General features: G+C 40.4%; 1 protein-coding gene across 1 annotated transcript in view; it reads right to left on the bottom strand.

Moving 5' to 3' along the window:
* The window catches only part of POU6F2 (POU class 6 homeobox 2), a gene marked incomplete at both ends in the record, with an annotated part of 307,735 nt that extends 304,340 nt beyond the window's left edge, over positions 1 to 3,395 (bottom strand). Inside the window, one exon of the mRNA XM_082045495.1 lies at positions 3,291 to 3,395. Coding sequence (XP_081901621.1) covers positions 3,291 to 3,395 — 105 coding nt within the window. The remainder of the gene's footprint in view (positions 1 to 3,290) is intronic.
* Between the last annotated feature and the right edge of the window lie 9,424 nt (positions 3,396 to 12,819).

Here is a 12,819-nt window from a genome sequence, read left to right as displayed (position 1 = left end):
TTTAACTCCCTATTCATTTAGATGGGCTCAGGATATATAAGGGATAAGGCATAAAAATCCAGCTAATAGTTCCTATAAGAGCAAAACACATTTGAAGAAATAATGGGTATTGCGGTTCAGCGTGCAAGGAAGGATGCTACAGACTAGTGCTGACAGGGATCGGGGTTTCATTCCAAACACTCCAGTTATGAATCAAAATCACAATGAGCAATGAGTTTCTAGAGCTTGACACGCTAGGCAAGGAGATTGTTCTTCAGAGTACTTGGCTGTTTAATTGCTTGCTTGGGGGAGGAAAAATCCAGAGGGAAGGTATACAAGCAATTCTGCACCTTGGAGCCAGTACACCCAGGTGCCAGGTAATGGTCAAGATTGTAGCACTCTGCCCACCATTGCCAGCGCCACTGGGAGACAAAGCGGACACTGGTGCTTGGAGACCAATGAAATCAAGAATATTAAAGAAAAAAAAAAAAAGTGGAAAATGCATTTAATGATGAACAAGTACTTGGTGTTGAAAATGCCTTTAAATCAGCATGCTGCTGCTATTACTTTTGTGTCAGACACAGACTAGTGTTTGAACTACAAATAACGGCCAGTGTTTCTGATCTCCATTGGAGCAGAGATATACATGTATAGTTTGGATTTTTAATTAGGCAAGTTCACACTCCATTAACAGCAAACAAGACTGAATTTAAAGCTACATCCGCAGGATTAGTCAAAACAATATTTAGGTCTCACAGTTGGAGAAAGATACAATTCGGAAATAAAAAGGCCAAATGATAAACAGTTATTTAAGTTTTTGCTTTTGGAGGTTTGAAAGTTAACAAAGACTCTTAAGAACTTTTTCTAGAACAATAGTGTCAGGAAATTAATGTATCTTCTAAAAATATACATATTCCAAATATGCATATCTTTATTATTTATCAGTACTAAAGACAAATTGTGGAAAGACCTTATGGCATAAGGTTTGCCTTTTGATAGTTATTTTCTCTTGTCAGCTAAGTATTAGAGTTCATAGAGAAAGTGTATTTCTGTTTTCAGCAATGCATGGTAATTATACTGATTTCACTGTGCCTCACAAGTTCTAATTATTTTATTATAAAACTAGAAAATACATCATTTTTATCAGAAAAAAAAAATTAAAAACTTTTTGTTCTATCTTCATATGTAGCTAATAACCACCACACACTGGACAATTAATCAAAACACAAACATACTTGAGAATTTTGTGGATTTATGAAGATATTTGGATGTGCACACTTACACATATGATATGTAAATATGCACACATACAGACATAAAAATAAAAGTTTGCAACATCTAACACATTAAGTTGCACAATAACAATAGCCATAAATTCTGACATAAGAAACCCAAATAAGTTAGTCACTTAAAACAGCTACACATATTTTTCTTTGAAGTCCATGCCCTTGCTATTGATTTTTAGGAAATGTAATACACTAACACACAGTATAAACATTTTTCCAGGCATTCACTGAACTTTTTTTTAATTTATGAAATATAGAATGTTACACACAGGAAAAAAAAAACATGCTGCTATCCTTTCCAGTATCAAAAAATCACCTTCTGAGAGCTAAGAATTTTTAAACATAAAATAGCTAACTTACACTTTCTTACATGCCAAAGCAAAAGTTACATTAAAGAGATATTACAAGCTTTGAGATTTATGAAGGTTTCAGGTTACATTTTCTGTCAAGTGTACTTGCTCGAAGCCTTGCCATTGTACCTGCTTTAGAATCATTAAATATATTTCTTTAAGACTAAACAAGTTTACACAAAAAGGTAATTAATCCATTCTAAAAATACAAATTTTGACACGATGTAATACTGGCAAACATGCCCCACTTTTTAGTTATAAGCCAGCCTAATAGAAAGCTGTTAATGTTTGGGGGATTTTTAATAAAAAATGTATCTTCTATTTTTAAAATATTTAGAGCAATAAAAGTCTGTGGTAAACATGGTATTACATATTTGACATTTTCCGCCCAGAAATGCATTACTGTGTACGATGGTATTAATAAACCATGTGCTTTGAGGGACTTCTGTGCTTTGCCATAATTTAGTTGAAAACAGTGTGTAGGATGCGTATTTTTCCACCATTGTATCAACATATAGGAAACACAAATACTGTGTCATCACCTCAGCAGCATGCGTTCACTACACTGGAAACATATGCAAAAAAACACAAAACTTTTGAGAGTTCAAAAAATAGCCTTTGCCAGGGACTGATTTACAAGTCAGTGGTTAATGAGAAAGTGTTGAGCACTTAAAATTTTGTTAGAAAAAGAAAAACAGCAACCCTCATCTGACTCTGACTGCATTCATAGGAAAACAGCCCTCCCTGTACATCAGGACAAAATAATTTAATTTCTTTCCCCACTTCAGGTTATTATTTGAAGCAAAGGAAAAGACAATGATTCTCCTCTCTTCTGGCTAAAGCTCAAAACAGCACGGTTAAAGCACACACATAAAATCTACAGACTTATCAGAAATCACAAAACAGAAAGAGAAGGACTCACTGACCCATTTGGAAGACAAAGACGACAAAACGGAAAAGCTCTAAAAATCAGCTTGTGAGGCCTTTGAGAGATATTCTTCTGGCATTTCATCACAGCAGCCCCAGACCAGTTCACTTCCCTGGATACAGGGAGGGAGAACTAAATAGAGCTGTTTATTAAAGCTGTTGTGCTGGATTGCATTAGGAAGCACGAGCAGACCACCTGGACCTTTCAGATTGTGGCAGTGTTTAATTTGCAGGCTGCCCCTCTGCAGCAGCAAAGACTACTACATTTACCAAGCTCAATCACACATTATCTGGGTTAGGAGTAAAAGAAGAAAAAAGAAAAAAAAAAAAAAATCCACAGCTTGTGGTACAGGAATACAGTCAATATAGAAATAATGAACAGCATTAGAAATAGAAAGCAACTCCCCAGCAAACATAACACTATCACTCCTCAGTTCTTCTACTTCAGCACATTTAAACAAAATATAGCCACAAATTAATAAATAGATTAATTTGGCAAAGCTCAGACTAAATTATAAACTGGGTTTATCAGAAGAAAAGCACGGCATTTTAGGTTTAACTAGTGATTCCCTGGCCAGATTACTGTGGTTCTTTTGCCTTTCTCACTTTCAGTGCTACACTCACTGGTAGCTGAAGATACAGATAGAAAGATGGTACTGTAAATATGAATTATGTGAATCATATGGTTAGACCCTTGTGGAAAAAAAAAAAAAATAAAAGGGGAGTTGAGAAATGGCTGACTCCATACCTGACCAATTACAGCTTGCATGGTCCCTGTGTCCTGCTGAGCTGAAAGATCGCAATCCATCATATGTAGTCTTTGAAAAGGAGAATGGGGGTTTCTGGCATGCATCTGTCAATCAACTTCTGCACTCACAACCATCACCAAAAGCAAGGGAAAAAAAGTCAAGCTGCTCCACCAAATAGGATGAAACAGTCATGTGACCTTCAGCACACTCACACACATACATACTTCCATAGAACGTATGAATTTTCTGCAGATATGAAATGACATTGACAAATACCCAATACCAAGTAAATAAAGTGAGACAAACAGCTACTCACCAAAGACAAAACACTTGCTGTAATCTTCAGCCTAAAGATTTAATAAACCTAAAAGGTGTTTTAAACGGAGGCTTTTCTTTTGAGTCTAAACTTTTCAGATAAGGTGATATAATTTTATATATGCAGACAGTGGTCAGAACTTTAACCCCTCGTGTCCTCTCGCAGCCTCTATTTTTTATTCTCCCCTTTGTACTTCTATTTCATGGCTGTTTGAGTTCCTCATTATTTTTTTTTTTCTTTAAGTTTCTTTTGTGTCAAAGTGAAGGCTTGCGTTGCCTTCTTTGGATGTGCACAAATTATGAGAACTTGATAGAAGAAAATTGCTAGCAGGAAAAAAGGAGCAGGGGCTGAGAAACCTGTGTCTGTACTCACAAGCCAAAACGTGCCTCACTGCTTTCCTCCACCAGAAATCAAATGTTTTCTTTATTGGAAATGTATTTTTAAGTATTAGTTTATGTGAGCTGTGATGAGCACTCAAAATATAAAATATTCAGACTATGTAAATCCTACTTACAGAATCCTTTCCATTTTGAAGGTTAGCAGAGTTTTGGTTCATTCACTGCTCCACTGAACTGACATAAAATGTTGTTACTTATGAAGGCAAACATTACCATTTTTTCTAATGGAAGCAGTTTGTTTCATATATCTTCCCCTCTGAGTTAAGATTTGCAAGAATTTCCAAGACTATTTTTTCTTCTTGTCAAAATATATCAGCCACTTGTCTCCAAAAACTGAGTGTCGTGAACAACACGCTGCAGCATTGATTGCTGTTCTGTTATTGGCCAGTGATTGCTGAAGGGTGACATTAATGTAACCCGGTAGCACTTTAACCCTTCGAAGATCAATATAGTCCTCTGGCAATGTAGTAGCATAACAGCCCATATAATTTTTCCTCTATTACAGCTTCATATAAATATTAGTGCATCTTTCTGCCCTCTTAACATTGCATTTATGTTATTAGTGCAAACAACCTGCTTTTGAAAGACTATCAGAGGCAAAAATGCAGAAAAAAGCAGTCTAGTCTCTAAGCTTAATATAATGGACCCTTTCAATTTTAAGTAAGTTTTGGCAATATCTTGAATTTGTTATCTCACTTTTAAAGGTATTGACAATATTGATCTTAGCATGTGATAGCCAAAGAAATGAGAATATCAACAATATTCCAATTGTATGCACAGCATTTGCCAATCTAATGTTTCCTACAATATAATTTTAAGATCAAGCATCCAGGACTGTTTGGAATGTGATGGAGTGCATGTACAAGTGTAGGTATGTGTATATGTGTATGTGCATATGTATGTGCATATGCATGCATGTACAGGAGAGAATTTGTGTCGAGGGGAATGAGATGGGCAGGGAATATAAAGTTTACTTTGCATTCTTTGAGTTTTTATAATAAATTTTTTTTTTACTCTCTAAGGAAAAAGTTAAGAAAGGAAGTTTGGTATGTATTTCAAAAATCGGAAACAAGAAAAAAAATCCACAAGGAGATGCAAGAGGACTCAGAAGTACACCTAGGCTAACACAATATTTTAGCTTTAGAAGTTTTTCAAATAAAGCATTTTTTAGAGAGATCTGCAATATTGGCACTGAAACTCTGCCTCTGGGTTGAGGAAGGAGTACTTGAAATGGTGCTTCCAACATCTGCTCTGCATTTCACTTATAAACATAATTAAAATGCACCATTTCTGCTGAAATCTTATCTGCTTCTTACTCATGAAAGAAAATACACTGAACTAATACATTGGGCTGCCTTTTGGTCAGCTGAGAATTTGCTGCGGTCTCATCCCTCAGGACGATTCCATGGAAAAACCAAGCAGTGTTGTGAAGGCCATAATCAACATCCATATCATCGCAAGCAATCCAAAATACAACTGGTAAATGGGGGAGTGAGTAGTGGAGATTGCCTGGGCTGCCTCCAGGAAAGCAGACACGCTGAAGGCGAATACTGTATTTGAAACTGAAAGGAAAGTTAAGGACGTTTATTTTATGGTTTTTCTTCAGGAGGAGCCTTTTTTTGCAGTGGATATGTACAAACACCTTTCAAATTCCATTAACTTATCCAAGCAACTAAACCTGACAATTACTACTGTGGGGTTTTTATTAGCAAAGACACTGACCTAGACATATGTTGCAGCACATAAACAAGCACAGCACTATATGCACACAAATCTGCTGCACTGTTACACACCAGCAAACCAACTCTTGCACACACTCAGGCAGAGCTGCAAGAGCTCCTTCCTCCCAAAATGAGAGATATGCTGCCTCTCTTTTTACCGCGATTAACCTACTCTTCCAGGAATTGCCAATCTACCCTGTAAAATGTAAAACAATGTCCCTGTAGCTAATGCTTCTGCATAACTCACGGTGTCACTGTTAACCTGAACAGCTGTAACAGCCTCCCCTGCTGCCCCTGAAGCCGCCCTTATGTCTGTGGAGCTGGAGACCTTTTCCCTCAGCCAAATCCACTTGGTCCTGTAGGGGCTGCACAGCTGGTCCCTGGGCACCATCCCAGCTTCACTGCTCATCCTTTGGGTCTTCCACCAGCCATCCCCCAAGAGGTGTCAGTCCAATATTTCTTTTTACTCATAGTGAGGAATTTTCTTCCCTCCCTCCCTCCCTCCCTCCCCCACAACACCTCCTTACTTTGCTGCTTGAAAGGTGATTTAGCTCCCCCGTCAGCAGGCAGAAAGGTGAGGGAGCCAGGTAGCTCCTAATCTGCCAGAGGGCAGACTGGGGTGGAGAGCAGGGTGCAAAGGGGAGCACAGCAGGCCAGGTTCACTCTAACACTGCCAACTTCAGGAAAATTGTTGAAGGACAGAATGACAAATGTTGCTTCCCGGCCAGCTGTGCTGTATCCCTCTCAGACTCTACTTTTTTCTCTGATCAGTTCTCTGCAGTATACTTCCCCTGTTTAATTGTAACAATAAAAAATGAAAGGGGTACTTTTGAATAGAATAATGTGCTTGAATTTACCTCTCAGCTACAAAGCTAAGAAATTGCGAAAATAGTATTACTGTATATAGTACTTTCTCTTCTTTCTTTCAGGAGAACGTACATTGCCTGAGTGAGAAAAGAAATAATTAAATAGCAATGCAAAACCCAATTACTTCAACTTTTTTTTTTTTTTTTTTTTTTTTTTTAATGCTCATTATTTAAAGTATTCCTTGCCGCAAAAAATACAAGCCTTGTGATCAACAGAGCTCGGGGTTTTACTGCAATAGCTTTATGCAGTTGCTCACACGCCATAGCAGAACTTGCAGCAGATTCAGTGACTCAAGCGAGAGATTTCTCTTGCTTCTTACAGCGTTGCTACACTAGGGGGACTATTCTTCCTCTTTTCTGGAGTGACGGATGCACAACACTGTCCAAAAAAGCTGTTGTACCTCGTACTACAGGCCCTTTACTCACCAGTGCTGAACAAGTTAAACACGCAAGGCTCAGTCTTGCACACTTCAAAGATAAACAAGCCTAATTCTAAGCTGTCAATGGCTTTTCCTCCCTTTCTCCCTCTCTCTGTCCATCTGTGCCAACCAGACACTGTATCACATTTTGTATCTTGATTTTCATGGATATGTGAGTGGGTTTTCCGTAAGAACAAAGTTCTGCTCTCATTTATGCTAATTCCAAAAGAATTGTTTTATATTAAGAGGCACTAATGGATTACAGTCTCTCTCTGTGCAAGTATATTCTGGTAAATTATTTTTGCTTTTTGAAAGGAATTTCACTTGTAAAAAAATCCCCCAAACAAGCAAAAAAACCCACACACAAAACAAAAGAATGAACAAACACACACACAAAATACCCCAAACAAAAAATGACTAACCAAACAAGCAAAAAACCAAAACCAAAACCAACCACAACACTGCTGCTTCTAATTTCTGCTCCTCCACATTTTATTAATGCATAATTTCTGGGTCCCTTTTGCTCCCCCAGAACTCCACTTTTCGAAAACTGAACTACTAGGACATACTTACTCACTTCAAGGACCGCACTTGCTTCCTTTCATAATGGTTTGACCGTATCATGGAAAGGAAATTTGGGAAAAGAAGATAATTCTCTGCCTAAATAGGTAGAACAACGCCTAAGCACAACCTACATTTTACCCATTCCTATGCTGCCAGTGGAATGTCTCACTTTCCCACAGCACTACCCTGCACCATCTAAAGAAAATTTCTGCAGAAGAATTTTCTTTCTCTTGTTATTTTAGAAAAAAGAGGCTTGCTGCCATGCACTGTATCTTTGGGAAGGTGGGAATAAATTGTCCCGTTTTCCTGCTAGATCTAACTAGCTGGTTTGGTTGAAAACTTATTTTGTTCTCTGGCTGGACAATTGTTCAGTAAGTCTTCCAACTTCCTGATTAAATTATAATTTATATAAAATGCAGGGCACCCCCTAAAAATATATATATCTAGGAAATGGGACTGTGGTTCCTCCTACCTGCATAGTGAAGAGACATCACATTCCTCCTCTACTCTTAGGTAAAGTGATGAGAGGTGATTACAGTGATGCTGGAACCTAGTTGGTCAGATGCCAAGCTAATGTCACACCTCTCCCAGGTAAAATGGAATTACGGAGGAAAAAATGCCAAGAGGTACAATGGATTAGCAAGAAAGGGTGATACTGACTGGGTAAGGTTTAAGAATATACTTCCCCAATGTGTTACAGCAGTCTAATAAAACCACATTCTTCACATCTCATGTTTTTTTCTGCAGTATCTCATACAATGTGCTTTTTAAGCCATCTCTTTATTGGATATAGCATGGACAATAATGGAGATATACATCATGTGAAGAACAGACTTATTTGGGTGAAATAACATCATTCAAGCAAGACATCCAAGCAATATGAATAAGCAAAAAGATGATTCTTACAGTGAAGGAAATTGTCTTTTTCTAAAATTTTTGCAAAATCTTTGGTAGGATTTAGAACACAGCATTGACAAGGACAGCAGAAACATCAGAAAATAAGGCATATTTTTATGTTCATTAATTAGAAGGAATTTATTAATGAGTTGCAGTATTAGCCGTATAACTCTTCTGAGTAGTAATGCTCTTTACCACAACTAGAGAGAAAAGCAGGTAGTTTCACAGTGTGTATGATTACTATGAACTGCTTATTCACTGATATATTTGCTTTCATTTATTTGAGCTGTAAATAACTCATCTGACATAGCTGTTGCTCCCACTTCAACAAAACACAATGGAGTGACAGCATCATCAGACAAAAAAATTAGTGGATGTGATATGGCAGGAGGGGTCGGTAATGCCAGTGAAAGTACACATTTCCTACACACTACAATATCCCTCAGATCCCCAGCTCCTAAGTAGATGCCTCTCTCCTGTGAAGAAAAAACAAAACAGAACCCAAGTAAAGTGATGTACCCATCTACCTGTGCTTCTCTTGCTCCAAGCACTTTAGATGATGTTTGAATATTTCATGTGTCAAACAAAGGTATGCTATATACAGACAGGTACTTCCTGGCATTACATTAGGACATCTTGCAGTGAGAAATGTTTGATCTTCTGATAGTCAGTTCACATCGTTTGGTTACACACTTTATATCCTGCTGTGTATTGCACAGGATCAGGAGTGAAAACGTGATAAGTTTGAGCTACTGAAAGAGCTGCCATACACTAATTGTTCCTGGGTTTGTTTCACCTATCAGTAAACTGTGTTAATGGCTTATGCATATGGGAAAGTCATTTAGTGATGACAATTATGATAAATGTGGTTAATAGCAATACCTATATTTAAATTTGTCTAATATTTTCGTGCTTTAGGATGTTTATGGACCAGAAGCTTGCAAGGTGTGCTAGTTTTGGCTGGGATAGATTCAATTTTCTTTATAGTACTTTGTTTGCAGCTGTGTTTTGGATTTGTGCTGAAAACAGTGTTGATTAATAATACACAGATGTTTTATTTATTGCTGAGCAGTGCTGACACAGTGTCAAGGCCTTTTTTGCTTCTCACCACACCAGCAAGTAGGGTGGGGCTGCACAAGAATCTGAGAGGGGACAGAGCTGGGACAGCTGAACCCAACTGACCAAAGGGATATTCCATACCATATGTCATCATGCTCAGCAGTAAAAAGCGGGGGAAGAAGGAAGGGGAGGACATTCAGTGTGATGGTGTTTGTCTTCCCAAGTACCTGTTAGGCGTGATGGAGCCCGGCATTCCTGGAGATGGCTGAACACCTGCCTGCCCATGGGAAGGAGTGAATGAATCCCTTGTTTTGCTTTGCTTGCATGTGTGGCTTTTGCGGTACCTATTAATTGTCTTTACCTCAACCCACGAGTCTTCTGATTTTTAGTCTTCCAATTCTCTCCCCCATCCCATCAGAACAGGAATGAGCAAGTGTCTGTGTGGTGCTTAGCTGCCAGCTGGGGTTCAACCATGACACAAGGTGATAGGAAGGCAATCCACTGATGGGTCAGTGAATACTTTGACATCCTCTGGCTTAGGAAGTGCCACAGCTGCAAAATGTTGGAGGATAAGGCTATGCAAGAGGGTTGTCAGGGGACAGCAAGGGCCAGCTGCTCACTGAAGGCAGGTGTGCCAGGAGCTGCTGGTGAATCTGGGGACAAGTCATGCCCTCACTGACAGAGCCCCATACCACAGGCTCTGTCCCAGATAGGCAGAGCCAGCCGCTGGTAACCTGCCCCATCAACAGTCCCTGACACAGCGAGGGGATGAGCCAGGCCCAGGGTCCAGTCAGGGGGCTGGCTATATCAAGATATGAAGCTGGAAACACACCTGGAGACAGGGCTGCATCATGGGTCTCAGGTCCACCCAGGAGGCAGGGCTGGAGACAAGCTATGACCTACATCTGAGGGGACCATACAGGACAGGATTTATCTACAGCTACCTATCAAGATTTTGAGATTATTTAAAGAAACAGAGATAGTCTGGCAGCTTTCTGCACTCATTGCACCAGTTTTGGAAAGCAAATGCCATGTATGTGCTAGAAGATTGCTTTTCACAGTTTCTTTCATTGATTAAAAAAAAAAAAGTTCCTTTGTATCTGAATAACATCATCAGTAATTTCATGTCGTGGTTTAACCCCAGAGAGCAATACAACCACGATAGCCACTCATTCACCCCCTCCCCCACCCCCCAATGGGGGAGAGAATCAAAAGGGAAGGGAGAAACTTGGACTGAGATAAACCTAGTTTAATAAAATAACAAAATACTAATACACTACTAGTAAATATATATATATAAAATAGAAATAAAAGATACTCAAGGCAATTCCTCACAAACTCTGTCCACAACTGAGCAGCCAGTCGCAAGAAAGCAGCACCTGATCCCAAAGTCGATCCCAGAGAGAGAAAAGAGAGGAAAAAGGCAGAAAGGCTCAGAGGCCTCTGCAAAATGGCAAAAAGCCGAAGTAAGTGTCCTGATCCAAACTCCTCCATCCAAACTCCAACAAAGAAAAAAGCAAGAACGAGAAACGCTCGAGAGAAAACAAAACAAAACAGGAAGCCCCCAACTCTCATGCTAGCTACGAAAAAAGAAAGGTTTCTAACTGCACGAAGAACGTTAACTCATTTTCAGTCAAACCACCCCAACTTCTTTCCAAGAAGATGACCTTACCATAGACACTATTCTTGTCATTTTATGGGGAAATCATGCGAGCTTTCTACATCTCTGCAAAGCTTACACAGAGGGAAGCAAACCCCTTTCTTTCACCTTGGACATCACCACAAACAACGAGATGTCTAGGGTATAAATGCCCTGATTTACATAGTCTGAAGGTATGGAGCAATCTTGGCACCAATGTATAAAATGACAAGAATAGTAATTCCCTCACTCTTTCAGTACTCCAAATACTAAATTGTAAAGGAAAATGAGACTTAGGAGGGTTTTAGATAAGATCAGAATGTCTTCTCACAAACTGAGATAGACAAATACCTCTCAGGTTAAAGTCACAAATGAGCTCTGAAAGTTTCACCTCAGGACTGAAGCAAATTTTATATCTCGTATAAACACAGGCAAAAGGTGCATTTAACAGAGGAGCTGTGCAGCTTGGTTTCAGTGGGACAAGGGGACATGGCAGAGACAGCAGCAATGGGCTATTTTTTACAGTTTGAAAGGGTTGTAATTTAGCTGGCTGTGCTTTGGGTACAGATCCAAATGCTCTAGGTCTGAAAATTACCAACCTTTCCACCACACCAGTATAACATCTGCTCACTTGTTTTTCAAGGCCTCTTTTATTTCCATGGCAGTCTGTTGGCACCATCCATCCCAGCCTATGGCTCTGTTTACACTTCCACTTTTCTTGAGGTTCAGGTTGCCAAAATACCTCCCCATAGGCCCCCAAAAAAGGGTTTGTGTTGAGCCAGATCAAGTACCTGATCTTCCTTGCTATGGGCAATAGCTGTGGGGCAGAGAGGGGATGGCTAATGGGGTGGCCTCACGGCTGCAAGACATGTTTCTGCCACAGCCTGAGAGAAGAGGAACAGCAGGAGGTTAGTCCTGGGAGCCCAGTGGCAGAGGAGTCATCAGGGCCACCCAGCAGCTGTCCCCAGTGCATGGACACCAAATGGCAGGGACACCACCCTCAGCCTCCTGAGCCCAGGGACTGATTCGGGGCCAGCACCCCAAAGGCTTCCTCCCAAGGGCACTGGGAAGAAGGGGAGTGGGCGGGGTTGCTGTGGGCAGGGCTACACATGTGTGGCTCTGTCCCCCATGTCACAATGCCAGTACCTGGCAACGCAGCACTCACAATGCCCCAGGCAGGATCAAGAGGAGCAGCCGCGTCCCGTGTCCACTGCCAGAGCCGGCCCGGGGGCAGCCCCAACACATCCCACAGGAAGCACTTGAGGAGCTGGTGGAATCACAGGGCAGGGGCTGAAGGAGGAAGACCTTGCATGAGGCTGCTGGAGGTTCCTCACTGCGAGACAATCTGCTGCCAGGGCCACCTTCCAAATGCGTCTGATGCATGGAAATCCATTTCAGCTGAGGAGCATGGGCAAGACGAAGGAAATTCCTGCTGGAGGAACACTGCAGAGCTCACCATCCTCATCCCCTGCGGAGTCAGGCTCAGGAGCCGTAAGAAATAGGATATAGAGGGGTTGCAAGGAGTTGCAGTGCTTTGGAACACCCACTGGTGTCCCACCAGGCACAGGAAGGATTCTTGCCCCCAAAGTCCATCAGCTCAGAGGAATTTGGGCACTCTCAGAAGTCCAGGAGATGGCTCCAGCTCAACG

The sequence above is a fragment of the Streptopelia decaocto genome, assembly GCF_964273445.1.
Source record: "Streptopelia decaocto genome assembly, chromosome: 2".
NCBI lineage: Eukaryota > Metazoa > Chordata > Aves > Columbiformes > Columbidae > Streptopelia > Streptopelia decaocto.
This window is presented reverse-complemented; position numbering and strand designations above follow the sequence as displayed.